The sequence below is a fragment of the Phocoena phocoena genome, chromosome 8, assembly GCF_963924675.1.
Source record: "Phocoena phocoena chromosome 8, mPhoPho1.1, whole genome shotgun sequence".
Classification (NCBI taxonomy): domain Eukaryota; kingdom Metazoa; phylum Chordata; class Mammalia; order Artiodactyla; family Phocoenidae; genus Phocoena; species Phocoena phocoena.
Window position 1 is genome coordinate 99766996 of NC_089226.1, and position 25855 is coordinate 99792850.

Consider the following 25855-nt stretch of genomic DNA (forward strand, 5'->3'; position numbering starts at 1 on the left):
CCTGGCCCTCCTGGCCCCTCTCATCCCCTCTCCACCCCCGAGCTCGGTTCTCTACGTCCCGCCCCCCCCCCCCCCCCCAATTCTGGTTCTGGTTCAAGAGTCAGATGCCTTTATAGGAGAGCTGCTTGTGGGGTGGGGGTGAGGCAGAGGAGGTGCTTTTTCCTCATTGGTCAGGAGCTTCCGAAAGGGAGCGAACACATCGTCGTGTCCCTTTTGGCAGAGGCAAATCAGTCCCCGGGGAAGTGGCCTTCTGCCCGACCTCTAGCACAGGGGCGCTTGGGGCTTTCGGCATCCGTAGGGCACTAGGACCCGGCAGGGCTGAGGGGCAGCCCGTGAGCCGCGTTCGCTCCCTCCCACCCTCCTGCTCCAGCTCTAGCTCCCGCTCCATTGTCTGGGAACTGCAGCCGCGGGGCGGGCGGGCCCGCGGATTGGGGGGCGGCGGGGACCCAGCCGGCCCGGTCGGGCCGGGAGATGCCGGGAGGACCGCGGCCACCTGAACCGCCCGCCTAGTCCCGCCCTTGAGTGGGAAGGATGAACGTCTGGATGGCGGGGCGCGTGGCAGCGGCTCCCCGGGGGCCCTGCGGCCCCTGTCTCTGCCTGCTGGTGGCCCTCGTCCTGGACGTCGTGAGAGGTCAGCGGGAGGGGAGGGGCGGGGCGGGGCGAGGGGCAGCCGGGCCCGAGCAGAGGCCGAGCGCGAGGGATGCTCGGGAGCCGGGAACCCGCGAGTTCTGGGACTAAACCCCTAGCCGGGTCGCCCCGCAGCGTGCCCTGAGGGTTGGAGAGGTCTTTCCCCTGGGATCTGGCCCCCAGCCTCGCGCCTCTGGCTTTCCTCACTTGCGTAACCTGGCAACTTCTTCCTGACCCAAGGCCAGCGGGGTCCCCGGGCTCTCACCGTCTTCCCCCCATCCTCGCCGTGTCCCCGCACCTTCCACGAGTTTCCCTTCCAGTCGCGACGTCTAACCTGGCTGCCCCCTGTCCCGCACGCACCAGCTCCCTAATCTGCGGTACAGAGAGCTGTAGCCCCGTGGCTCCTGGCCTCCTCCCCGCAACCATCAACCCAGCCCCCACGGAACGGGAAGCAGCCCCTTTGCCCAGGACCTGCGAGATCCGCAGCCACCTTCCCCCTGCCCCAAGGAGCTCTTTGACCTTGGAATTACTTCATCGGTGCCTTCGGGAGTATGGGGATCACTGGAGGAAGGGGCAGCGCCTCCCCTGTGCCCCTGCGTGGGAGGCCGACTGCCCTTGTCGTGGGCTGAGGCTGCTAGGTGGAGGATGATGCCACAGAGAGCGAGGCATTCTCTGCCCCCTCCCCCCACCAGAGAGCTGAGCTCTGAGTGATGCGAGTCCGTGGGAGTCAGGCCACAGAGCATCTTGTAATTATCCAGGCAGTGGAGTATGGAGTAGGAGAAGGACCAGAAGCCAGGGTCTGCCCCCAGGGAGCCATAGTCACTCACCTGTTACACTTGGGGGCGGGGGTCGCGGGGAGTGGAGCTTCTCGGCCACATGATCCTTGCTGGGGAGGGCCCGGAAGGAGGTTGAAACCATCAAGTCCCCCAGCCCAGCAGTGGGGCTGAGAGTGAACTGGCTCTAGGGCTGCTTTCAGCCACCTGCTCCCCTCCCCAGGGGATCCAGCAGGAGCCCTAATAACCCCTCACACAGAGAAGAGGAAAGCCTTGTCGCATCTATTATGCAGCAGCAATAATCCCTCCTCCGGACAGCGCACCGCAGTTTACAAAGCCCTCCCCTGTCCACCGTGTCACTAAATGCTCGCTCGTTCTACAGGTGAGGAAACTGAGGCTCCAGGATGTTAAATGACTGACCCAAGGCTAATCGAGGAAGAGTTAGGACTTAAACACAGGTCTCCAGACTCCCAGAACATCCTCTCCAGGGATGGGGGATGCTGGGATGAGTAAGACAAGGCCCCCAGCTGACAGACAGGAAGATAACTAATTCAGGGGTGCAGAAGACTGAGGGGACTGGTGGGAGGGCAAGCAATCAAGGGGGGCTTCCTTAAGAAGGTGACTGACTCTTGACCCTGGAGGGAGGCGCTGCCCAGCAGGGGAGGAGAGACCCACACTCTAGGGAATGAAGCCCACAGGGTGCACGGTGGGAAAGCAGCCCAGGGTGGAGAGAGGTGGAGGGTGGAGAGGCAGGGTGTGTAACGGTTGGTGCCTGGGCTCTGACTCCCAGCTCCATCACGTTCCTGCTGTGGGACCCCAGGCAAGTCCCTGAACCTCTCAGCTTCATTTTCTACAACCATAAAATGGGATTAATATTAATAGAACCTAGTTCTCAGAGCTATTACAAAACCCGAAAGAGTTAATACGTGTAAAGTATTTAAAATAGTAGCCAACATATAGCTTTCTGTCAAAAAATGTTAACTATTATTTTTAGGGCTAACTAACAGTCAGTTGATACAAACCAAATATGGTCTTAGGGGTCCTTTGCCCTTCTGCCTGTTGGTTGAATACTTTGACTCTCTCCCCAGGCTTATGGTTCCCGCCTCCCTCCCCCATTGTAGACTTGCACTCCAATACCCAGTTGGGATGGGGTAGAAGGCAGCAAGTTCGGGAAACCAGTGCAAGGTTGCCGTGGTGATGATGCAGAGGGAGGGGGAGTAGATGCCCAGCCAAGTCTGGCCGAGGACCCAGGGGCTGAGAAAGGGTCTCTACTTCTACAAAGCTCACCTCATCACCATCTTTTACTACATAGACCCTGTCTGGGGAGGTCTGTACCCCACAAATGCCTTGGTGTCAGAGGCAGGTAGGTAAGGGGCAGGAATGGGGGAGGAGGACACATTGGGAAGGTTCTACTGGCATGAGGAAGGCCTGGGTCTGTGGAAGGCAGAAGAAGGAATGACTCAGAAGCTGGCAGTCAGTCCTGGGTGTAGATTCAAATCCTGGTCCCAGTTACCTCATCTGTGAAATGGGGAGACTCCCCCCGACACCCTGGGAGGATGGGACATTTACAACCCTTTTCTTCCTCCATCGCCCACCACTGCTGTGCCCCGGGACAAAGCTGAGTTCAGCCCCTGCCTGCCTTAAAGCTGTCACCATCCCTCCCCCTTCTCCCTCTTCAGTGGACTGTGACCAGGACCCCCTGGACCCAGTCTACCTGCCGGCGGCCCTGGAGCTCCTGGATGCCCCCGAGCACTTCCGTGTGCAGCAGGTGGGCCACTATCCACCTGCCAACTCCTCTCTGGCCTCCCGATCTGAGACCTTTCTGCTCCTGCAGCCCTGGCCCAGGGCCCAGCCACTTCTCCGGGCCTCCTACCCACCCTTCGCCACTCAGCAGGTAAGGAGGGGCCACCAGAGTCTCCTGGGCTAACCGGACTCAGAGCCAAGGTCTGCTGTGTGTCGCTCAGCCCTAGCTGAGCTCCCCATTTTCCAGAGGGGGGGAAAAGGAGGCCCATAAAGGCTCTCTCCTGCCAGCCTGAGTTTTTGCTTCTCCCCACCCCTTGCTTTGTTGAGCACCCCCGTTTTTCCTCCAGGTGGTCCCCCCTCGGGTCACTGAGCCACACCAACGACCAGTCCCGTGGGACGTGCGGGCCGTGTCAGTGGAAGCGGCTGTGACTCCAGCGGAGCCCCACGCCCGCGTCCTCTTCCACCTCAAAGGGCAGGATTGGCCCCCGGGGCCTGGCAGCCTGCCTTGTGCCCGGCTCCACGCCACACACCCTGCAGGCACTGCTCACCAAGCCTGCCGCTTCCAGGTGAGTGTGAGGGCCGCACCTGGGCTGGCCCTGCTGCTGTGTCCACCAGAGCGTGGTCCCGGAGTAGGGAAGAGAGGGCTCACCACTCCTGGGAGGTTTGGAGGTCACGGACCACCTGACTCCATTCCTGCTCTGCTGGCTTTCGCGGGTCCCTCTTATTTAGGCCCCCTTAAGGAGTTCAGTCCATTGTATGTGACTTTGGGCAAGTAACGTAACCTCTCTGAGGCTCAGTTTCCTCATCAGTAAAATGCGATGATAACAATTTTTACCTCATATTGAGTTGGAATGGAGAATAAATGAGATGGGTGCAAGAATAGCTTTTGGCCCAGTGCCTGGCACGAGAGCAATCCCTCAGTGAGTGTTGTATTATTGTTCGCATTTCTTTTATTATTGGAATTTCTGCTCTTTTGCAGTCTAGCACAGGATTCCACTGGAGAGAGGTGTTCTGTGGGCTGTGGGATTCTGAGAAGCCTGAGGATTCTGAGTGCTCGTCAGGGCCGTCCTGGAGCATGATTAGGGGCAGGCGTTGGGGTTGGTTCCCTGTGGAATGAGACTGCTCCCAAAGGTGGAAGAACGGCCAGTGGACGCGTTCTGAGACCTAGCCTCGGTCGCGTTGCCAGTTGGCTGTGTCACGTGGCATGCGCCTGTGGCCCGCGCTGGCCCTGCTCTCAGGGACCCCTGCAGCTCTGGGTTTCCCGCCCTGGGTGCTGGGACTCCCCTCCCCCACCACGCTGACCATGGCCGTTGTGTCTTTGCAGCCGTCCCTGGGCGCCTGTGTGGTGGAGCTGGAGTTCCCCTCCCACTGGTTCTCCCAGGGTTCGGCCACGCGGGCCGAGCTGGCCTACACACTGGAGCCGGCAGCCAAGGGCCCTGGGGGCTGTGGCCCCGGCAGGGAGGAGGACCCTGGAGAGCAGGCCCTCCCAGTGGGCGACGTGGAGCTGCGCCCCGTGGACCCCCCACAGTACCAAGAGGTGCCCCTGGATGAGGCAGTGACTCTGCGGGTGCCTGACATGCCCGTGCGGCCCGGCCAGCTCTTCAGTGCCACCCTCCTGCTTCAACACAATTTCACAGCCAGCGTCCTGACCCTGCGGTGAGCACTGGGCCCCTGGGGGCGGGTCAGAGGCCGGAACCTCTGCAGGAAGACTGCGCAGGTACCTCTTCCTCTTGGGGTCTTCAGTGGAATCCTTGACCTCTGCAAAACATGGGTCCGCCATACCCACTCCAGGCCAAGCACTGTGATTGCCCTGGCAGCAGGCAGGACCCGGCGACTGGGCACGGCCCTGTACTTGGAATCAGAAGGAGGAAGCTCCCCTCCCCTGGTGCTTCCCTGAGACTCCTTTGTCCAGTGGGCTAACGTTACCCACAGGGCAGTTGCGGCTCCAGGGAGGGGAAACTGGAGAGGGCTTAAAAACTGGAAAGTGCAGTGCCTGGGAGTGGTTAATGCTCGGATGCCCCGCAGAGGTATTTGCCCTAGTCCCATTCATCTGCGTCTTTTCCCTCTTACCACCCTCACCATGGGTCCTTAGCCTTTGGACAGAGCTGGCTCCTCCCCATAGGAAGGCCCCACTTTTGTGTCCGTTTCTTCAGGAAGTGCCCCACCCCCAGCCATCCCCCACCCCAATCTTTTTTTTTTTTTTTTAAATTAATTAATTAATTTTTGGCAGCGTTGGGTCTTTGTTGCTGTGTGCGGGCTTTCTCTAGTTGTGGTGAGCGGGGGCTACTCTTCGTTGCGGTGCGCGGGCTTCTCGTTGAGGTGGCTTCTCTTGTTGCGGAGCACGGGCTCTAGGTGCGCAGGCTTCAGTAGTTGTGGTGCGCAGGCTCAGTAGTTGTGGCTCATGGGGCTCTAGAGAGCAGGCTCAGTAGTTGTGACACACGGGCTTAGTTGCTCCGTGGCATGCGGGATCTTCCCAGACCAGGGCTCGAACCCGTGTCCCTGCATTGGCAGGCAGATTCTTAACCACTGCGCCACCAGGGAAGTCCCCCCCACCCCAATCTTACTACTGCCAAGGTTTTGCAGAGCGTGACTTGCCTACCCCATAATCGGGTCTGTGTGTGTCCCATCCCTGTGTCTCACAGGTGCCCGTCGCATCTCCCTGTCTCTCACGCCCTCCTCTCTCACTCATATCATCGTTAGATCTCCCTAGACACTTGAAATATGCCCTGTGTCTCCACTCTGGACCTTCAGAAAAGAGCAAGGCCCCATCCCCCTCTGGCACTAAGGGACCCCTAGTGGTAGGGAAGGGGAGTGGATGGGCAGGGACTGGATTATATGCTCTGATGAAGGTACAAAGTGCTGCAGGGGCTGGGCTTAGGGGGATGGAGGCAGGGGAAATTCATCCTGCCACAGGGAGAGCTTTCTAAAGGAAGTGGTATCTGTGTTGCTGGACACTTGAAGAATGAGCAGGTGAAGGAAGGAAGGGCAGACCAGGCTGAAGGTACAGCCTGAGCAAAGGCGTAGAGGCGTGAAGGGCATCGTGCTCGTGTACTTCGGGTGCAGCTAAAGCTAAGAGTGCGTGGAGAGATGTCACAGCCAAAGAAGCTGGACCGGAACCTGGAGGGCCTCGGATGCCAGGCTAAGACTTGACCTTGTGGGCAGTGGGGAGTCGTAAGTGGTCTTTGAATGGGGGAGAGCTGTGTGGCAGGACCTGCAATGAGATGAGGTCCTTCTGGGTCAGAGGATGGCGAGGAGGAGATTCACACTGGAGTCCCTTATCTTCCCGCTCTGATCCAGTCCACACTTCAGCACCCCCCTGACAAACTGGACCTGTGTCCCCTTCCCCAGGATCAAGGTAAAGAAGGGGCTGCATGTGACAGCTGCCCGCCCAGCCCAGCCAGCCCTCTGGACTGCCAAGCTGGACCGCTTCAAGGGCTCCAAGCACCACACCACGCTCATCACCTGCCACCAGGACAGGCCCGCGGGGCCAGACTCCAGGTGGGTACTTCCCTCCCACGAAGGGTAGAGCGGGGAGGGACGGTACTAGAGTGCTAGTGGGCAGATCTAGGGGGCCCGAGGGGAGGGGGCTGCCGGCCCCCATATTCCCATGTAGGCAGGCACAAGAGCAGACTCCTTCGAGAAAGCAGCACAACGCAGATATATCTTTCGTTCATTCAGCTACTATTTCCCCATCCCCAGGTACGTGCCAGGTACAGTGAGTGTCTGTGAGTCTTAATCCAGATGATGACAATCTATCCTGGCCGCCCAGTCACAACCCTCACTGCCGCTACCCTGCCTCCCACTACCAGCAGATGGGTCCCTTTTCTCCCGGCCATTAATGTTCCCCCAAAAGCCCAGTTGCAGTTCTTGACATTTATGAACTCTTCTTATTCATGCCCTGAGTCTGGGTCAAGGCCATGTGCTTTGTAGCCCCTGTTTGAATCCTAGTTCTGACACTTTTTGGATAAATAACTTGGGCAAGCCAGTTAAGCACGCCCCCGCCCTACCCCACCAGAGCCTCTGTTTCCTCACTTGTGAAATGGGAATAATGATGCATCCCTTAGGGTTTGTGAAAATAAGGTACCACCCAGCAAGCGTCTAGGCTGGTTCCGTGAGGTAATTTATTATTCAGGGTGTCAAGTGGCAGTTCTGGGACTGGGAAGTGAATCTTCCTACTTGGTCGAAATTGACATTGGTGCTTCATGCCACCCCAATGGCTGTGGAAGACAGAGGCCTGAGTGCAGGGGGCCCAGGAAGGCAGGAGAGCCAGCAAGCATTCTAGGGGTTGGTAAAGTGGCTCCATGGATCTTGAGTGGATAAGAACTTGGGCTCTGGAGCCAGGATGCTTGGGTTTAATCCCAGCCCTACCACTTTTTGCTGTGTGACCTTGGGCGAGTTACATAACCTCCAGACCTCAGTTTCCTCATCTGTAAAATGGGGATAATCGTAGGACCTACCTCATGAATACAGGAAGTGCTCACAACAGTGCCTGGCCGCTCTCAAGCACTCAGATTCTCTCTCTTCTGGCCAGCAGCCCCCTTGAACTGTCCGAGTTCCTGTGGGTGGACTTTTTGGTGGAGAATGGCACTAGTGGGGGCGTGGCAGTCACTCGCCCTGTCACATGGCAGCTGGAGTACCCAGGCCAGGCCCCCGAAGCGGAGAAGGACAAAATGGTGTGGGAGATCCTGGTGTCGGAGCGGGACATAAGAGCCCTCGTCCCACTGGCCAAGGTAAGGGGTCCCCAGCTCTTCCCAGCCAGGCTGGGGGCCAAGTGAGGTGAAGAGCTTGGGGCTGAGCTCCTCCTGCACCCCCAGGCTGAGGAGCTGGTGAACACGGCGCCGTTGACTGGAGTGCCGCGGCACGTCCCTGTGCGCCTTGTCACCGTGGACAGTGGCGGAGCTCTGGTGGAGGTGACAGAGCACATCGGCTGCGAGTCAGCCAACACACAGGTCCTGCAGGTGAGTGGCACGTATGCGTTTGTGTACACGTGGCGCACACAGCGTTCCTCCTTCCCCACTCAGGTCCCGAAGAGAACAGCTTCTTCTTGACACCAGTAACCTCATGAGGGGAACCACAGCTTTGGTCCCACCAACTCTCTCCAGAGTCAAGTGGGAGCTGTGCAACCCCCAAACCCCCAACTTAGGCACTTTCATGTTCTTACTGCACTGGCAAATGAACTGACGTGGGAGAGTTAAGAGCATGTACTTTATGGTGGGAATGTTTTCATTTGAAACCCATCTTTGTTTATCAGCTAGCTGTGTGATTGTGGACACGTCTCAACCTCTCTGAGCCTCCGTTTCCCAAGCTTTAAAATGGGAATCTATTTTAGGGATGTTGTAAGAATTAAAAGCACCCTGAGACAGTATCCAGCAGAGAGCAGGGGCTGCTGTCATAATCCTAATACAATATAATCATTATCGAATGGTACAAGTAAAGACAACTATTATTATTGGAGCCTTTCATAATGACCCATGAGGTTAAAAAAAAAAGGCAGGGCAACATTCCCCATTTTGAATTCCCCTAAGAGGGGCAGCCCAGGGCCTGCATTTCCTAAATTCTGGCTGCCTGAGTGGAGGTGTCTTTGGCTACCTGTGCCAGCACTTTGCCTCTGTGTCAGTGGTTCCTACCTGAGGGTTCACGGAGGGATAGGTCTGCCTTGCCCTCAGCCTCTGCCTACCCACTCGTACCTGGTGGCTCCGGCACCAAAGCCAGGGGCCAGCACTAACGAGGAGCCAGAGTTGTGGATTCAAACCCTCTGCCAGGAGAAAGATTTTGTCCTGTGCAAATAGCCAGTTCCCCCAACTGAGCCCCAGGTGAACGCAGGGAAGGGCCGTTCCTGCCAGGGGAATGGATCTTGACCGCATGGGGAAATCTTAATCTGAGGACACGCATTACAGAAAGATACAGAATGAATTTCAACCGTACCCCTTTCTTACGGTATGGGGGTCAAGAGATGCCCCCCCGGTCCATACCTGTCCCGGGTGGCTGAGCCCACCCCCCCGTCTTCTGCCCTCCCACAGGTGTCCGAGGCCTGTGACACTGTGTTTGTGGCTGGCAAGGAGAGCCGGGGTGCTCGGGGGGTGCGGGTGGACTTCTGGTGGCGCCGGCTGCGGGCCTCGCTGCGGCTGACCGTGTGGGCCCCGCTTCTGCCCCTGCACATCGAACTCACCGACACCACCCTTGAGCAGGTCCGAGGCTGGAGGGTGCCTGGCCCAGCGGAAGGGTAGGTGGAGCCCTGGGGAAGCTGGCAGGCCTTGGCGAAGTCGCTCTGGGACTGAGGGTGCAGGGGACACAGCCATAAGCCCGAGCTGGGGTCTGAAAAACTGCCCCATTGCCTGCGGTTGCTTCTCCCCCTGCCCGCCCATCATCACCCAGCTTCTGACCGCTGTTTGCGATTGCCGACCTCCACTCCTCTCCTCCTTCCCTGCCTTATTTCTCTATAGTACGTATCACTTTCTAACATACCACGTGATCTGATTGATCTTGTTTGTGGTCTGACTACCCTCCACACTCCTTCCCTAGAATGTAAGCCCTTGAAGGAGGGGATTTTGTCTGTTTTGTTCCCTGCTGTGTCCTCAGAGCCTAAGATGGCACTTAGTAAATATTGAGGGGATCCCACCAGAGCGCAAGGACGAGGTGGCCTCAGGCCTCTGGAATCTGAGCTCCCAGGTCCTCCAGAGAGTGAGCACCGTGGGTCTCCCCCATAAGAGAGGGTCTCGTCACGCATAACCAGAGTTCCAATTAGGAGTAAGAGGAGGGCGAGAGCGGCTCGATGCATAGGCAAAGGCACCAGTCAGGAATGGGACTGGGGCGCGGCGCCTGCGGGTGGAAGGACCTGACCACGGAGGTGCGGCTGCGAGCGGGGCTTGGGGAACGCGCGCCCACTAGGAGCCGGGGGCCTCCCTTGGGCGGGGCCCTCGGCCGGCTAGGGGCGGGGCCCGCGCTGACGCCCCGCCCCCGGGCCGCCGCTCCCCGCAGGGTGCTGGAGCCCGAGGAGGCAAGGGCGGAGGAGGCCGAGCGGCGCGTCCGCGGCTGCCGCCTGCAGTACCAGCGCGCCGGCGTGCGCTTCCTCGTCCCTTTCGCGGCCCACCCGCTGGACGGCGGCCGCCGCCTCACCCACCTGCTCGGCCCCGACTGGCTGCTGGACGTGTCCCACCTCGTGGCGCCGCACGCCCGCGTGCAGGACCCGAGTGTCGCCTCGCTGGAGGGAGGCCGCGTCCTGGTGGGCCGGGAGCCCGGCGTCACCTCCATCGAGGTGAGCAGACGGCCTGAAAAGGGTGTAGGTGACTCCCATAATGTTAATGGGCAGGTGTGAAGAGTGTCGGAAGGCCCAGGGTGTACCTGGGGAGGTATGAACCCAGGGGGGTTGGGGATTGGGTCAGAATAGGGCGGCCCGTGTAACGGAGGAAGTCCTCAAAGTATGAAGGGCTGAGGTTGGGTATGTGGGAGCCAGGTCTTGAGGTGCTACGGGTGGGAAAGCCTGTGCAGATGCTGGGAGCACAAACCAGATCCCTTTGTAAGGGTGCTGGGTTCTCAGAGGGCGGAAGCTGTCTGTGTACGAGGGCCCCGCCACACACTTCCAACTCCCTCTCACCCTCAGGTGCGCTCCCCGCTGTCTGACTCCATCCTGGGGGAGCAGGTGCTGGCTGTGACGGATGACAAGGTCTCGGTGCTGGAGCTGGGGGTGCAGCCAGTGATGGGCATCTCACTGGCCCTAAGCCGGGGCACTGCCCACCCCGGGGAGGTCACAGCCACGTGCTGGGCACAGTCAGCCCTTCCTGCCCCAAAGCAGGTGACAGCTGGGGGGTCAGGGGGATGAGATCAACATCTCCAGCTGGGGGTTGATAACAGGGGGATGGGAGGTACCTCCACCCTTCACCTTAGGGTTTTCGGGATGAGGACTGACTCCCTGTAAGGTAGTGAGCTCTCTGCGGCTGGAGGTGATCAAGCAGTGACTGGCTGGAGTGTGGCAGTGGGAGGTTATTAGATGGCTCTAACTGAGGACCCTCCCGATGACTCAGACCCCGGGGCTGAGTGGAAGACAGGTGATTGACACATGTCCCCTCTCTCCCCGTGTTTTGTCCCTCTGCCTGTGTCTGTTTTCTCTCTGGTCTCTCCTCCTCCGTGTGGCCTGTCTCTGTGGGAGTGGTCTCTGTGTGCATGCGTGCGTGCCCTGGCGTGTCTCTGCCTGTGTCTGTGTGCCCGACAGGAGGTGGCCCTCTCCCTATGGCTGTCCTTCTCTGACCACACCCTGGCCCCCGCTGAGCTCTACAACCACCGTGACCTGGGACTGTCCGTCTCGGCCGAGGAGCCCGGCACTGTGCTACCAGCCTATGAGCGGGGCGCCCAACTCGGGGTGGTGGTGAGTGGGGCGGGCGTCAAGGGGCTGCCCCTGCATGTGGCTCTGCACCCGCCTGAGCCCTGCCGCCGGGGCCGCCACCGTGTGCCCCTGGCCTCTGGCACCGCCTGGCTAGGGCTGTCCCCCGCTCCCACCCCAGCCCCTGCCCTCCCATCCAGCCCCGCTCAGAGCTCAGCTGCCCCAGAGGCCAGCGTGGGTGGAGAACGGCGGGCGGCAGGCAGTGTGGGGGGCGGCGGGGATGTGAGGCGCAAGTTTGAGCAGGCAGCAGAGGAGGCCGGGAAGGAGAAGGCAGAAGCTAGGGAGGAGGCGGAAGACGACGAGGAGATGGTCCCCGCCCCGCAGCGGGTCACCGAACTAGAGCTGGGCATGTACGCCCTGCTGGGCATCTTCTGTCTGGCCATCCTCATCTTCCTGGTCAACGGTGTGGTCTTCATGCTGCGCTACCAGCGCAAGGAGCCCCCTGACAGTGCTGCCGCCCCTGCCGCCCCCCAGCCCCACAACTGGGTCTGGCTGGGCACTGACCAGGAGGACCTGAGCCGCCAGCTGGATCGGCAGTCCTCTGGCCTGCCCAAGGGGGAGGGGGGCTGCCCCTGCGAGAGTGGGGGAGGAGGGGAGGCCCTGACCCTGGCCCAGGCCCCTGCCGGGGGCACCCCCAGCTCCTCGAGCACCCTGGCCAGGAAGGAAGCGGGGGGGCGGCGGAAGCGAGTAGAGTTTGTGACGTTTGCGCCAGCACCCCCAGCCCAGCTGCCCGAGGAGTCCGGGGGGGCCCCTGCCGTGCAGTCCATCCTGGTGGCAGGCGAGGAGGACATCCGTTGGGTGTGTGAGGACATGGGGCTGAAGGACCCCGAGGAGCTGCGCAGCTACATGGAGCGGATCCGGGGCAGCTCCTGACCCTTCCCGGCCTGCCTGGCCCGGCGCCGTCGGCCTCTAGCCTGGGCAGCCTCCTGTTCATCCTCTGGTGCTTGTTGATGCGAGTCCCCTGCCTGGTCCCTCGCAAGGACTCCCACCCAGGCCCCCTCTGCCCTGCCCCTTGTCATGGACCATGGTCGTGAGGAAGGGCTCATGGCCCATATTTATGAGAACCATTTCATCCTAACGTTGGGTACAGAATAAACTGAGAAGGAAACCCCATCTGGGCCTGCGGCTGTCTGTTGGGGGAGAGAGGCAAGCGGGGAGTGGCGGCCGTGTTCATCCACTGTCCCTCCTGGGACAGCTTTGGGAGGCTGGGCCCTGGGCCACCCTCTCATAGCGACCAGCGATCCCGATATACAGCAAGGCTGTGGCAGCCTGAATGCCGGCCAGCAGGAAGAAATAGAGGTCCATCCGACATTTGTTGATGTTCCCTGGGGAAAGGAGGGGTTGGCATTCGGGTCAGGGCGGGGCTCCCCCAGCGATGGCAGCTGAAGCCAAAGTGGGCAGCGGGTGGGGTCTGAAAACACAGGGCAGATAGCCCACTAGCATCGGGCTGCCCTGGGTGTCTCCTGTGGCGTCTACAATGCCCTGGTAGCTTGCTGTTCTTTCAGGGGCTTAAAACATAAGTACCACAGAGAGAGGTGACCCTTAGCCAGAATGGCAGAGTTCCGGAAGCAGGAAGGTGCCTTGGAGGTCTCCTGAGTTCACTGATTCCTTTTGGACGGTTAGGGTACCTGAGGCTCAGGACAGGACCACGCTGTGGGCGCTGGGCCAGGTTTGGGCGAGTGCCCCGTACTGAGTCTAGCGTGCCATTTCCATCTGCCTGGGGTCAAAGCACTTGGCAGTTGGCATCACCTTTCCAAGTCGCTCTCCACCCATGTCCCATTCCCGGGGAGGCCCCCCACACTCACCAGAATCCTCCGGGCAGTGCAGCCAGCCCCCCGGCAGTGACAGTAGTGCCACCAGGCTGGAGCCTAACAGCGAGCCCACCCCAGACAGGCAGAAGAAGATGCCCATCATGGCGCCTTGCATGGAACGCGGGGCCTCTGAGTATGCAAACTCCAGGCCTGCAGAGAGGGAGGAAGGACGACCCAAGGGGCTGGTGGAGGCGCAGAGCCTGCTGGGCCACAGCCCTCCCCTCCCCCAGCCAAGCCTCCCTCCTGGCTTCCCCTGGGTGACCCCTTGCCTCTGCCCTGCTCATCCCCCCTGAACACCTCCACCTGGATGCTCCCACACTGCTCCGTCACCCCTCTTCCCCTTCCTCCTGGGCCTCCCATTTCAGTGACAGAAGCCCCGTCCTCATCCTCTCTCTTGCCCACCCTCTCTGCCCACCTTCAGCATCATCATCAAATCTTTTTTTTTTTTTTTTTTTTTTGGCGGTACGCGGGCCTCTCACTGTCGTGGCCTCTCCCGTTGTGGAGCACCGGCTCCAGACGCGCAGGCTCAGCGGCCATGGCTCACGGGCCCAGCCGCTCCGCGGCATGTGGGATCTTCCCGGACCGGGGCACGAATCCGCGTCCCCTGCATCGGCAGGCGGACTCTCAACCACTGCGCCACCAGGGAAGCCCCATCATCAAATCATTTTGATTCAACCTCAGAAATCTCCCAGTGTCTCCCCCGCCCCATTCCCTCTGCCCCGGGCCACATGGACAAAGGGAAGACAGAGAGGAACCCCTTTGCCCAGAGGCCTTGGAGAGGGCCTCATGGAGGAGAGGGCAGTTAGACTGGGAATTGAAGGGGAAATGGGAGTTCACTTCCAATCTGGGAAATGGGAAGGCAGAGGGAACAGCAACCGCAAAGTCACAGAGGGTGGGGAACATGGCACCAGGGGGACTGTGGGGACAGGTGGTATGGGGAATGTCTTTTTCACCTCTAATCCCCACTGCCTGTCGCAGTACCTTCCACAAACCAGTGCTGATAAGTCCCCACGGGGTGATTGCAGCCCCGCTCAGAAAACCCTGCCTTCCTCCGTGCAGACAAGCTCCAGAGGCTGTGCCCGTGAGACCTCTGACTTCGAGGTACCACCAGGCAGAGCCCATCACCCATGCGAGAGCAGGGGAGGGGTCCAGGATACCTGGGATGCTGGCAAAAATCTCACTGATCCCGATGAGCAGGTACTGAGGGGTCTGCCACCAGATGGACAGTGGTGCTGCATAATATGTGTTCTGCCCAATCTGCTGGGACACCGTCTGGTTGTGACCGATGTACTCTAAGCGCTCCATCTCCAGGACTCCTGGTGGTGGGGAGAGGGGCTACAGTCAGGCCCACTGTAGGCAGCTTAGCCCCATGACAGAGCTTGGCATGTAGTGGGTATTCACTAAGTAGCCAGTCATTGATTAGGCAGCATGTAAGGAAAAGAACACTGGCCCTCCATCCCTTCCCTTTTTGCCTTGGCTGCTAGGAAGCTCAGAACTAGGTTTTGCACTCAATAACCGTAACAGCTCTCGTTAACCGAGAGCCTGTTATAGGCGAGGCATTTAATATGCATTCTTATAAGTAAGAAAGAGAAGTTTAGGTTAAGCAATCAGCCCTGAGTCACACAGCTGATAAGTAACTGGGGCTGTATTTGCTCCCCAGCGTGTCTAGTTTCAAAGCCAGCCCCGTTCCCATGATATCATATGCCTCCTCTACTGCAGCGTCAAGTATTACAATAGCGTTTCTAACCTGGCTTTCAAGTTTAGTTTATCTCCTTCCCCTTCATTGCTTAGGAGACAGCTGTGCTCTAGTGGAATGAACACCAGATATGGAATTAGGTGACTTGGGTTCCAATCCTGGTCCTGCCACTGGCTAGCTGTGTGATCTTGGGCCGATCACTTAACCTCTCTGAGACCCAGTTCCCTTATGCAAGAAGTAGGAATCAAAACCCCAGGATTATTGTGAGGATGAAATAGGACAAAATGCACGAAAGCATGTAGCTGAAAAAGAATCTAGTATGGTTTTCATACTTGCAACACAATACTGCTTATTGAGTTTTAATTCCTCTGGCTCCTACTTGTGTTCCAGGCATGGTGCTGGGTGCTTTACTGACTTCATCTTGTTTAATCCTCACAACACTCCTGCTAGACCACATTCCATGAGGGTGGAGCCTGGCCTCTGCACAGGGTCTGAATGAATTACTCTCCCCATTTTAAAGATGAAGCTCAAAGACACTAAGTAACTTCAGGATCATTAAGTCGCAAAGTGAAAAGGGCTGAGGTTTGTGCAGTAGCATGCAAGGCTTCTTTACCAGAGCTTCTTTCTTATGAGAGGCTTCAGATCCTTTTGAAATGGAAGAGGGAAGAGAATAAATAATAGATACTTTTGGAAAAATGTCCCCCAACTGCTAAATGGCTGTGTGTCTTTGGAAAATGCATTCAACACATTTTTTGAGCACCCATGTGCATTATTCACAGCAGTGAATAAAAAAGAAAAAAAATCCCCTGCCTTCAGAAAGCTTACATCCCACCGGGGAAAATCTTTTTTTCCTCTCTTGGCCCGAGTTCCCTCATCTGTCAAAACGAGGGGAGGCTGGACTCAAGGAGGAGGGTCTCTTTCAGCTCACACCTTCCAGAAGCCAAGACTGGCACCCACGGGTGGAGGGTGTACTTGGCCCAGGCCCACAGCTTCAGCATCGGCCCCTGGTGGAGCCAGCCTCCCCCCAGCCCCAGACAAAGGCCAGCCCCCTCCCCAAGGCCCTCCACTCAGGCCGACATACCTGCCACAACGACCGAGGTGAAACCAAAGAACATCCCCAGCGCCATCTTCTGCAGAGCCGAGGGAAGCAGCTTGCAGCGCAGCAGTAAAGGATCGAGCAGGTGGTCCTTCACAGGCACCAGGATCAGCAACACCACGACGTTGGCCAGGAGGAGCCAGGCTTCTGGGATCTGGGAAAGAAGGAACCAAGAGAGGCAGGCTAGCAGAGCAGAAGGAGCTCTGGGCTGGAGTCCGGAGACCTGGACTCCATCCAGACTGTCCCTGGGTGACCCAGAGTCAGTCCTTTCCCCTCCCCTGAATACACGCTCCTCGGCTGTGTAACTAGGGGATGGATTAGATCAGGGATGGCAAATAGGTTCCTTCAACTTCTGTCGGTTGGTAGTGGCTGCCTGGAATGTTCATGGGCTCAGCATGAAAGAATGCCATGATAGATTAGTGATGCCTGCCATGGGCAAGGAAGGGAGGTCTAGTAGCAAGTATGTCATTTATCTGCCAGCTCTGAAGGTCTTTGATTTTAAGAGTCTCTGAAATGCCAAGGAACTGGTTTGGTAAGTCCTGGTGAAAGGCAGAGATCTGAGCATCCAGGAGCCTCACAGAGGGAGGGAGCAAGGTAGAGCTGGGAATGCCCCGAATGTGCCTGACCTGAGGGCCGGGTGCAAACTGGGCCGTGAGGCTGCATCAGAGCAGCAGTGGGTGGGAGTGAAGCTGACCTGAAGTCTTGTATGCACCTGAGCCTTTTGGCAGGATGTCTGGGCCTCCAGGTGCGTTTCCTGTATCCCGAGGATGCCGTGCCGCTGGGGGACGGGAGTGTGGCGACAGCTTCATTTCCTCCTTTTCTTAGAGGAAGCCCCCAGCCCGGCCTGAAGTGGGGGCTGATCACATGTGTGTCTTTTACCTTGTAGCCACTGCCCTGGGCCCTCAGAGCCGCGGATCTGTTGGCAGGGTAGTCTGGGAAGATGTCCGGGATTTGGAGGTGAAGACCTTGCAGGACATAGGTGGACTGCATCTGCCGAGAGAGCTGGAGGTGAGGCTGGAACAGAGATGGCCGCCTCATTTCCATCCCAGGATGCTCCCAGCTCCAAGGCAGGCATTCCTCCGCAGTAGCACAGGGCAGCCGGGCAGTTGTCCCCTCGCCCCGCTTCAGGGGGAAAGTGACCTTCCCACCCCGCTCCCTCCCCGGGAGTTTCCTTTGCTCTGTTCCCAGGCCTGAGGGCTGTGCGTGAAGCTTTGCTCCAGAGCCCAGGCCCAGCTGGTCTGGCTCACATTCTTGTCTCCAGGGCCTGGCACGGAGTAAGTGTGGATAAATATTTGTTGACATGGGGAAGATAATGCATGGCTGTCCCCGCAGGGAGCGCTCATCTGACACTGAGGCCAAGCTGAGCCCCACAGGTTGACACGACCGGGGACTGCGTAGGCACTGACCCGCCAGAATGGCCCTGGACAGCAGCAGAGGCAGGCTCCAGGGCTCCCCGCCATGCCGGCCGTTATCCCATTAGCTGCTGTGTGAGGGAGGGGGCTCTGGGAGAATCCTGCAGGAGGGCCTGGGGCCAGAGGAGGGTACTTGGGTTGCTCAGGGCAGCAGCTGTTTGCTGACTGGTATGGAAGGATGTCAGTATTCTGACAACTGGTACGACTAGGGATCAACCATGGGCACACACGTCCCATCATAGACACCTTCTGCCTTTGTGCCACCCCCAAGTAGCAGGCTGGCCCTGCATGACCCTCACCCTCTGCAGCTCGCAACAAGGTTCCTGCAGAGCGTGTGTGGGAGGCAGTGACCTTGTGGACTGGGGATTAGAGGCCGGGGTTAGGCTGCTGCCCACCCTCCACACACCGCACACACATTCACTACAGTAACCTTCCCCTTGGGGAGTGGGCGGGAAGCAGCGGTTTTCAGACCTGGCTAAGGGTCAGCATCACCTGAGAAGTTTATTACACTGGAGACTCCTCCAGCAATTCTCTTTCAGTGGTCTGCGGTGGGACCTGGGAATATGTATTTTTTAAAAGCGCTGCAGGGGATTCTGAGGCGTGGCCAGGGTGGGGAGCCACTGTTGCAAAGCACTCGGGGGACGAAGCTTGCCCCTAACTTGCTGTGGGGCCTCGGGCAACCAACACACCTTCTCTGGGCCTCCGTTGCCAAGTCGGAGAGTCTGAATGCTGCAGAACTGTTAGAGCCTCTAGTCTAACAGGAAACTGAGGCCCGGAGAGATGGGGTGACTTATTCAGTCACTGGGCCTCAGACCCGTCTCCAGAGTTCCTTGTGCTCTACCACCCGGAGTGTAATTATTGGGACGGCTTAGCGCCAGGCGCCACCCCAGCTGCTACGTGGTAGCAGTTCACTTTGTGAGCCCGTCCCCCTTTCCACATACCCTGAGCATCTACCATGAGAGATGAGACCAGTGAGGGGCCTGGGGAGCGAGTCCCCACAGAGCGAAAGGGCGGGGGTGCTGACCTGGAAGTATACCATCCAGTAGGGCACCAAGGTCACCATGACGGGCAAGATCTTCACCAGCACCCGGAAGTTGGCGATGTCCTCTTGCGGGGAAGGGCCAGCCTGGGGAGACCTCTGATCAGGCAGCAGCTGGGCGCCTGGAGGGTCTCTGAGGGGCCTTAGAGGCAGCAGATAAAATGGCTGCTACCATCACCCGTCACCACCACCGTGGCCGCCTTCCCACCTCCCCCATCATCCGCTACTTTAATCCCACTCCCCTATCACCACCTATCACAGACATCATCTCAGAAATCGCCACCCTCATGTCCTCCGCTCCACCATCGGCATCCCTTTTGCCATCATCACCATCACCAAAGCCATCCCCTCCGTGGGGTTCTCATTCTATCACCATTATTTTTCTGCCACTGTCAATACTATCACTGTCATCCGTGTGGCAGAGTTGGCGATCAAGACCATCCTAAGCTGTGGCCTCGGGTCCTGGGGTAAGGAAGAGCAGAGGCTATGGCGAGCAGAGTCTTGGGGGAGTTTTTGGCTTGTAGTGTTGGTGTGCCATGGGAGCCAGGGAAGCCCCAGTCCGCGCCTGACTCAGAGAGAGAGGCTGTCACAATTTGAGACACTCCAGTCCCCCCAGTGCGCTCTCCAAGTCCATCCTCCTCAACAGGCAACATGGGAGCCCTCTCCCTACAGAACAAGGGATGGAGCAGTAGGGGTGGAGGGAACATTATCAGGAGACATTTACCCTTTGCCCTTTGTCCTGAGAGGCTTCTAATCCCTACTTGCCCAAGAGCCTTGCCTCATCCTTTGAGATTCCGAAAGGGACGATACCGGTGTGGTGTGACAGCCACCGTCAGCTTCTCCCCACCGTCTGTGACGTTGTTCTTCCACTAACAGGTGGATTTTAGCTGCCCTGCCCTTGAATCTGAGCTGGGCTCTGACTGCACTGACCAACAGAAGGAGGAGGAAGTGATGCTTTGGGACTCCAAACCTCCGAAAGGCCTTCAAGGGACCGACAGCTTCCACTTCTTGCCCTCTGGAACATTCCCTCTTGGAATGCTCCCTCCTCTAGCAGCCCAGATACCTTGCCGGGAGAGGCTCCGGCCACCTGGGGGGCAAGGCCACACGAAGGGGAGCCGAGGTGTCCTCGTCGACAGACAACATCGACTGCCGGCCGGGAAAGTGAGCCGTCTTGGATGTTCTAGCCCTTTCAAGTCCTCAGTGACTGCAGCCCGCCGTGGTATCATAAGAAGCAGAACTGTCCGGCTGAGCCGTTACCCACAAGATTTTGAGGGGTAACAAAAGGTGGTTGCTTAAGCCATTAAGTTCTGGGGTAGTCAGTTAGGCAGCAATGGACCATTCAAACAAAACCTTACAGCAATGCACCAGGTTGGGGGAAAGCATGTTCTATACCTTTTCCGTCTAGATCCCACTGACAGGAGCTGTAACTGGGTCCAAGGTCTGGAGACAGGTTTGCTTAGCATAAGTAGGCAATTAACTCAGGGAAGAGAGGGGCAAAAGGAAGCCATTGTGCACATGCAAGGCCATTCAGAACCTTCCTCCCTTGAATGCCAGCTAATGGGAAAGGGAGCCAGTTTGGCTGACATCTTAGCCTTTCTTATACTTAATACCCAGGTAGCGTAGACTGCTAGCCCAACAACCTTCACTGGTAGATCGTCTTCATAAACACCACTCTACTGCCATGGTTATCACCATTGCCAGCATTTATCTTCATTGTCGCTAGTAACACCACCATCCCTATCTGTATCGCCACCGTCACTGTCAAGACCATAGCATCCTCATGCTTTCTACAGTTAGTGCACTGCCAATACCACCACCGTCACCCTGACCTCTGTCAGCAGCCTCAGTCATGGCGGGCAGCTCTAGCCCACTGGGGAGCTGGTCCTCATAAAGGGCTACCACTGGAGCTGATCCAGAACGTCTTTAAACTGGATCACGTGGCCCCTTCACCCAGAGCCCTCCCCTTACCTGGCAGAGTGTCGGCGCCACCGCCTGGGACAGCAGTTTTGGAGAGCGAGTTTGAGCATGGAGGACACTTGGCTGCCTGTGGGGGGCTTGGTAATGAAGCTGGGGGTGGCAAAGAGGAAGATGAAGAAGGCCAGGCCCACGCAGCCCACGATGATGCTGTAGCCCAGCAGGAAGCTGATGTTCTGTTGGATAAAGGCGAGCACCAGCAACGACAGCACGGCACCCACGTTAATGCTCCAATAAAACCAGTTGAAGAAGCGGCGGTTGGCATGGCGGCCAAGATCCATCACCTGCCGGGCAAGGGTGAGAGTGAGGCCCAAGGAGGTGTGAGGGCACCCTGCCGCGTGCCTGCACCCCCTTTCCCACAGAGACACTTCTTGGATCAGTGGGTGGGTGTTCTGGCACTCTCCTCACCCTGATCACTAAATAGATGCTCAATAATATTTGTTGAATGAATGAATAAACCCTTCTCTTGGGAGTCACCTGTTAATGATCAGGACATTTTGACACAGCTGTTTCTTCCTGCCCTTGACACACATTGCTTTTTTCTTTTTCTTTTTCTTTTTGCGGTACGTGGGCCTCTCACTGTTGCGGCCTCTCCTGTTGCGGAGCACAGGCTCCGGACGCGCAGGGTCAGCGGCCATGGCTCACGGGCCCAGCCGCTCCGCGGCATGTGGGATCTTCCCGGACCGGGGCACAAGCCCGCGTCCCCCGCATCGGCAGGCGGACTCTCAACCACTGTGCCACCAGGGAAGCCCACACATTGCTTTTATATTGTCACCAGCCGGTACACACAACAGATGTCTCTGGTGCCACTTTGTTCATTTCTAGCTGATTTATCCCTTTGTCTTTGAGCAATCCAGACTGGGCGTCACCTTCATAGTCAGAAAAACGCCAGTCAAGGTCTTAGGTCTGGTCCACATTATTAAATATGATTTGTGCATATTGCTGAAAGAACAGTTAAAGTCTAATTGAAAATTTCCTCTGCAGTTTGAAGATGCAAATGGAGTTTTCCATTGTGCTCCCACCACAACTTGCCTCCCAGTCAGACAAAGTTGGCATAATCAGGGAAAGCAGAAGTGGTCCCAGACATGGCCCCAGGAGCGGGTTCTGGCCTGATGGAAAAAAAAAAATTTGGGTCCCCCAGCAAGGGCAGTAGGGCTGAAAATCTTTACCCAGGATTTGGATCAATCTGCAACAGCCAGGCCCCAGGCCCCCTTCCGGTCTGCTGGCTTGGATCAACTGCACTGGCTGCCGGTACCTCTCCTAGACCCTGGTCCCAGATTCTGACTCAGCAGATCTGGGGCAGGGCCCGGGCATCTGTACTTTTTGAAAGCAGTGATGTCTGGAGGTCACCTTTTTAGATAAATGATTCTGTACCCCATCACCGTTTCAATAACTCCCCAGATCTCAGAATCCATTATTCTCCTTCCACCCAGAGATACATATATCCATTAGTTAAGATTTTATCAAGCTTTAATTTCTGTAGTTGCATTAGGAAAAAAGTAACTAGGTATTTTGTTCATTTTCCAAATGTAAACTTTTAGTCCACACAGGTGCGCTTAAAACTGCATCCCCTTGGAGATTCTGAGGGGTCCTCTTGGGGATGAGGAGGGAGGGGCCTGTCCACTCACTGAGAATTCTCACCCACTGAAAATCCTTGCTGTAGACTTTCAAGCAGAAAATTGAATAAGTCCCATTATGAGCAGGCACTCCATTTATTAATTGGATATAAATGAATATGACAATTGCAACTCTAAGGGGAGGACCAGGCAGCCCGTTCAGGATATAAATGAGCTCTCCCAAAATAAACAGCCATTTTGTCGAGAATGATGGATGGCCCTTTCTGAAATCAGCAAGTGTGTTAAACACTCAGTTCCTGGGTATGGCTGTCCGCCAGATGGTGCCACCCCCTCCCACCTGCACTCCCCATCTGACTGCCCCCCCCGAATTCTGCAGCATCCCCCTCGCTGCTCTGGTGTGCCCACTCGTGTTACCCCCATCCACTGCCTACCCTGTAACCAGAGCCATTTTAAAGAACTCAAATCTAATCTAATGGGGCTTCCCTGGTGGCTCAGTGGTTGAGAATCTGCCTGCTAATGCAGGGGACACGGGTTCGAGCCCTGGTCTGGGAAGATCCCACATGCCGCGGAGCAACTAGGCCCGTGAGCCACAACTACTGAGCCTGCGCGTCTGGAGCCTGTGCTCCGCAACAAGAGAGGCCGCGATAGTGAGAGGCCCGCGCACCGCGATGAAGAGTGGCCCCCGCTTGCCACAACTAGAGAAAGCCCTCGCACAGAAACGAAGACCCAACACAGCCAAAAAATAAAAATAAATAAACAAATGTGGGGTTTAAAAAAAAAGAAAAGAATTAAAAAAAAATCTAATCTAATGATTCCATCCCTGTCTCAAATCATTTTAGTGTTTCTGAACTGTCCTAGGGATCAGGCCAGACCCCCAGGCAGCCTTCCAGCCTGGCCTGGCCCCACCCAGAGTCCATGCTACCCAGTGGCCGAGCCTCTGAGAGACCAGTTCTGCCACAAGAGGAGGGACAGACAGGAGGCATTAGATGGCTGAGGCCCTCTGGAGGTCAGTGAAGTCAAGGGCACCTGGGGGCGGAGTGGGATGTCAATGAAAGAGCAGAATTAAGGGAAGCTGAGAGATCCCCACTGGCAGATATTGGGTGAGAGATCCCCACTGGCAGATATTGGGTGAGAGATCCCCACTGGCAGATATTGGGGGTCTCCTGGTCTGCAGGAAGGTCAGTGGTGGCTGAGAAATGGACGGGGCTGTCCTGGGGGCACTGAATCCCCCATCATCAAAGGAATCCGAACAGGCTGGATGAGTCACTCCTTGGTAAGGACTCCGGAGATTGTGTTGGATGCCGCATCGTGGATGCCAGCTGGATGCAATATTCCTTCCAAAATGTCCCCTTTCTGATTGCAATACATGCAATTAAAGAACATTTTAAAGCAATTAGGGAAAAAGTACTAGTCCAGTGGCACCTGGTCACACTACTGTCACAATTTTTTCCAGTTCCCCCTCTGTTGACACCTGCTCTTTTCACGCGGCTGCACTCATACTCTGGAGGCAATTTCGCATTGCTTTTGCTCACTAACACTGTATGTGGTTTTGTTCAAGTCACGTTACATATTTTTAAAAATTACTGTCTAATAGCCCACTGAGTAGAGCTATCAAAATATAGCCATGTTATTACACAGTATTTACTCATTCATTTAACAAATATCTATTGAATTTCTCCTATGTGCCATGTTCTGTCCAAAAGTGTACAGAAAAAGGCACAGAAGTTAAGGTATTGGCCCAGGTGCCTCTGGCTGGTGAGTGGCAGAGCTGGGATCTGAACACATGGGCCTGACTCAACCTCCGGCACAGCTGGCAGGAAGAGGCTCCCGCCTGCCTCTAGATCCCTACAACACACAAAGATGGGGCCCAAGGTGTGGGGCCTGATGTGCAGCTACCCTAACCTGCTCTTCGACCTGCTGTCTATGAGACCTCAGCCAGGCCGATAAACATCCTGAAACTCCAGTGTCCTACTCCATAAAATGGACATAAAAATACTACCTACCTTCTAAGTAGTTAAGAGGACGAAATGAGTTAAAACACTGAAAGTGGCACATAGTCAAAGGCCAACTATGGCTATCACTATTGTGCCATCGTTTTTGTTGTAGGGGTCCGCACCCCCAACCCCACAGCGTCTTTCAAATAAAGAAACTGGGCCCAGAGAGGGGTCACGCTGGCTGGCAGCCAGGGCCTCTTGACTCCCGGGTCCATCGCTTTCCCTCCACACGCCCCGGGCCTCCCGACGGGGCGGGCCCCCTTGTCACTCACCTGGTCGGCACCGAAAGAGGTGAGGTTGCTCCTGACGGAGCTGGCGGCCAGGGCGAGCAGCAGCAACACCGCGTAGAGGGTGGGGGCGCAGTAGGGGGTGGGCGAGGTGTGCAGGCAGCCGTGCGAGGGGCAGGCGGGCCCCAGCGGCAGGGAGAGCATCTCGCCGCAGAAGGACCTGCGGCCGTCGAGGAAGGCGGTGGCGGCCAGCAGGCCGGAGGCGGCCAGGTAGAGCAGGAGGCTGAGCGCGATGGCGCGGTGGCGGCCCAGGTATACGTCGGCCAGCCAGCCGCCCACGGGCGCCAGCAGGTAGGAGGCGCCCAGGAAGACCAGCGCGGCGCGGGACGCCTGCTCGCCCGTCCAGTGGAAGTCGGCGCTGTTCAGGTAGAGCACCAGGTTGCCCGCGACGCCGAAGAAGGCGGCGCGCTCCAGCATCTCCACGAGCAGCACTGCGGCCACCGCCGCCCGCCACCACCGTCGGGGCTCCCGCGGCCTGCGCTCCAGCAGCGGCCGGCGCTCCCCAGACTCTCGGGGCTCCACTGGGGCGCGCAGCCCGGGCATCCTGGGCCCCCGCTGCGCTTCTCAGACCCCCACCCTGTCCGCAGCCCTCCGGCCCTCCCCCGCGGCCTCCCTCTTCTCTTCTGCTCCCTTCTCTCCTTTCTCACCCCTTTTGGTCCCCCCTTCCTCTCCCTTTTCCCCTCTGCTCCCCTGTCCCCTCTCCCTGTCTTTCTCTACCCCTGGGGCCTCTGGGGCTACCCGGATTCTACTTCCCGCTCCCTAATTCTCTCCTCTCCCCTCCTCCCACCCCTAACTCTTCTTCCTTCCTCCACCCTTCCTCACCGCCGACCCTTCTCTTTCCTCGTCTCTGCCCCTCCCCCTCCTTTCCTGCGGGTCTCTCCGGTTGGTCGTCTTTTCTTAACCGTTGTCCCCTCCCCTGGTGACACCTGGCCCACACTCCGGAGACAACGGTCCTCCCACAGGGGCTCCCTGTGCCCCCACCGCCCCGCTGTCTCCTCCACTCCTCGCCTTCCCGAGACTGCCTCCCCTGCCGCCCCTCCCAGGCCCTCTCCCTTCGGGCTCAGCCTCTGGCCAGCTCTCTGCTCCTTGAGAAACCCTGGGAGCCCCTAGCTTCCCCCTTCCGCTGCTTCTGTGGCCAGGCTGCGTCACATGGTGTTCTGGGGTGTTTAGGAGAAGCGAAAGTCTGGGTCACAGGGACCCTGCCAGGCCAGCTTTCTAAAAACCTCCCTCCCCCACCCATTACCCTCCCCCCACCCCCAGCTCTGCCTACTTTCCTGGAGGCTGGAGGAATGTTTTCCATCTTTCACTTTCGTTTCTCTCCTGGATCCCACTTCTGCTGCATCCTCTTCCAATCACAAACCAAAGTTAGAGTGATGGGACCGGAAATGCCATATGCATCATTTGGTTCTACCCGCCCACTTCGTGGATGCGGAGACTGAGGCCCAGTGG

At 57.7% G+C, this 25855-nt stretch overlaps 2 protein-coding genes across 3 annotated transcripts; one reads left to right on the top strand and one right to left on the bottom strand.

Moving 5' to 3' along the window:
• Positions 1-389: 389 nt before the first annotated feature.
• On the top strand, positions 390-12633 carry TMEM132A (transmembrane protein 132A). 2 transcript variants are annotated; one of them, XM_065881615.1, is made up of 11 exons: positions 390-631; positions 3080-3294; positions 3491-3709; positions 4468-4799; positions 6492-6641; positions 7678-7873; positions 7958-8101; positions 9164-9366; positions 10122-10398; positions 10744-10935; positions 11353-12633. In XM_065881615.1, exons 1-11 carry the CDS (start codon positions 532-534, stop codon positions 12391-12393), a joined length of 3069 nt encoding a protein of 1022 aa, XP_065737687.1. In that variant the 5' UTR covers positions 390-531; the 3' UTR covers positions 12394-12633. The 2 variants fall into 2 exon arrangements, with proteins under 2 accessions (XP_065737687.1, XP_065737686.1); XM_065881614.1 differs by having other exon boundaries at positions 532-631; positions 7675-7873; positions 11353-12393.
• On the bottom strand, positions 12602-25010 carry SLC15A3 (solute carrier family 15 member 3). Its single transcript, XM_065881616.1, has 8 exons — positions 24392-25010; positions 20543-20832; positions 18560-18707; positions 17003-17113; positions 16109-16277; positions 14489-14647; positions 13326-13481; positions 12602-12845 (listed from the first exon to the last, which is right to left on the bottom strand). The coding sequence occupies exons 1-8, from the start codon at positions 24947-24949 to the stop codon at positions 12691-12693; spliced, it is 1746 nt and encodes a 581-aa protein (XP_065737688.1). The 5' UTR covers positions 24950-25010; the 3' UTR covers positions 12602-12690.
• Between the last annotated feature and the right edge of the window lie 845 nt (positions 25011-25855).

Coding starts and splice junctions, on each gene's coding strand:
- TMEM132A (XM_065881614.1), top strand. CDS start 532: ATGAACGTCTGGATGGCGGGGCGCGTGGCAGCGGCTCCCCGGGGGCCC. Junction 6,642..7,674: donor CCCGCGGGGCCAGACTCCAG/GTGGGTACTTCC, acceptor TCTTCTGGCCAG/CAGCCCCCTTGAACTGTCCG. Junction 8,102..9,163: donor CCAACACACAGGTCCTGCAG/GTGAGTGGCACG, acceptor GCCCTCCCACAG/GTGTCCGAGGCCTGTGACAC.
- SLC15A3 (XM_065881616.1), bottom strand. CDS start 24,949: ATGCCCGGGCTGCGCGCCCCAGTGGAGCCCCGAGAGTCTGGGGAGCGC. Junction 20,833..24,391: donor CCTCTTTCGGTGCCGACCAG/GTGAGTGACAAG, acceptor CTTGCCCGGCAG/GTGATGGATCTTGGCCGCCA. Junction 16,278..17,002: donor CCCAGGGCAGTGGCTACAAG/GTAAAAGACACA, acceptor CTTCTTTCCCAG/ATCCCAGAAGCCTGGCTCCT.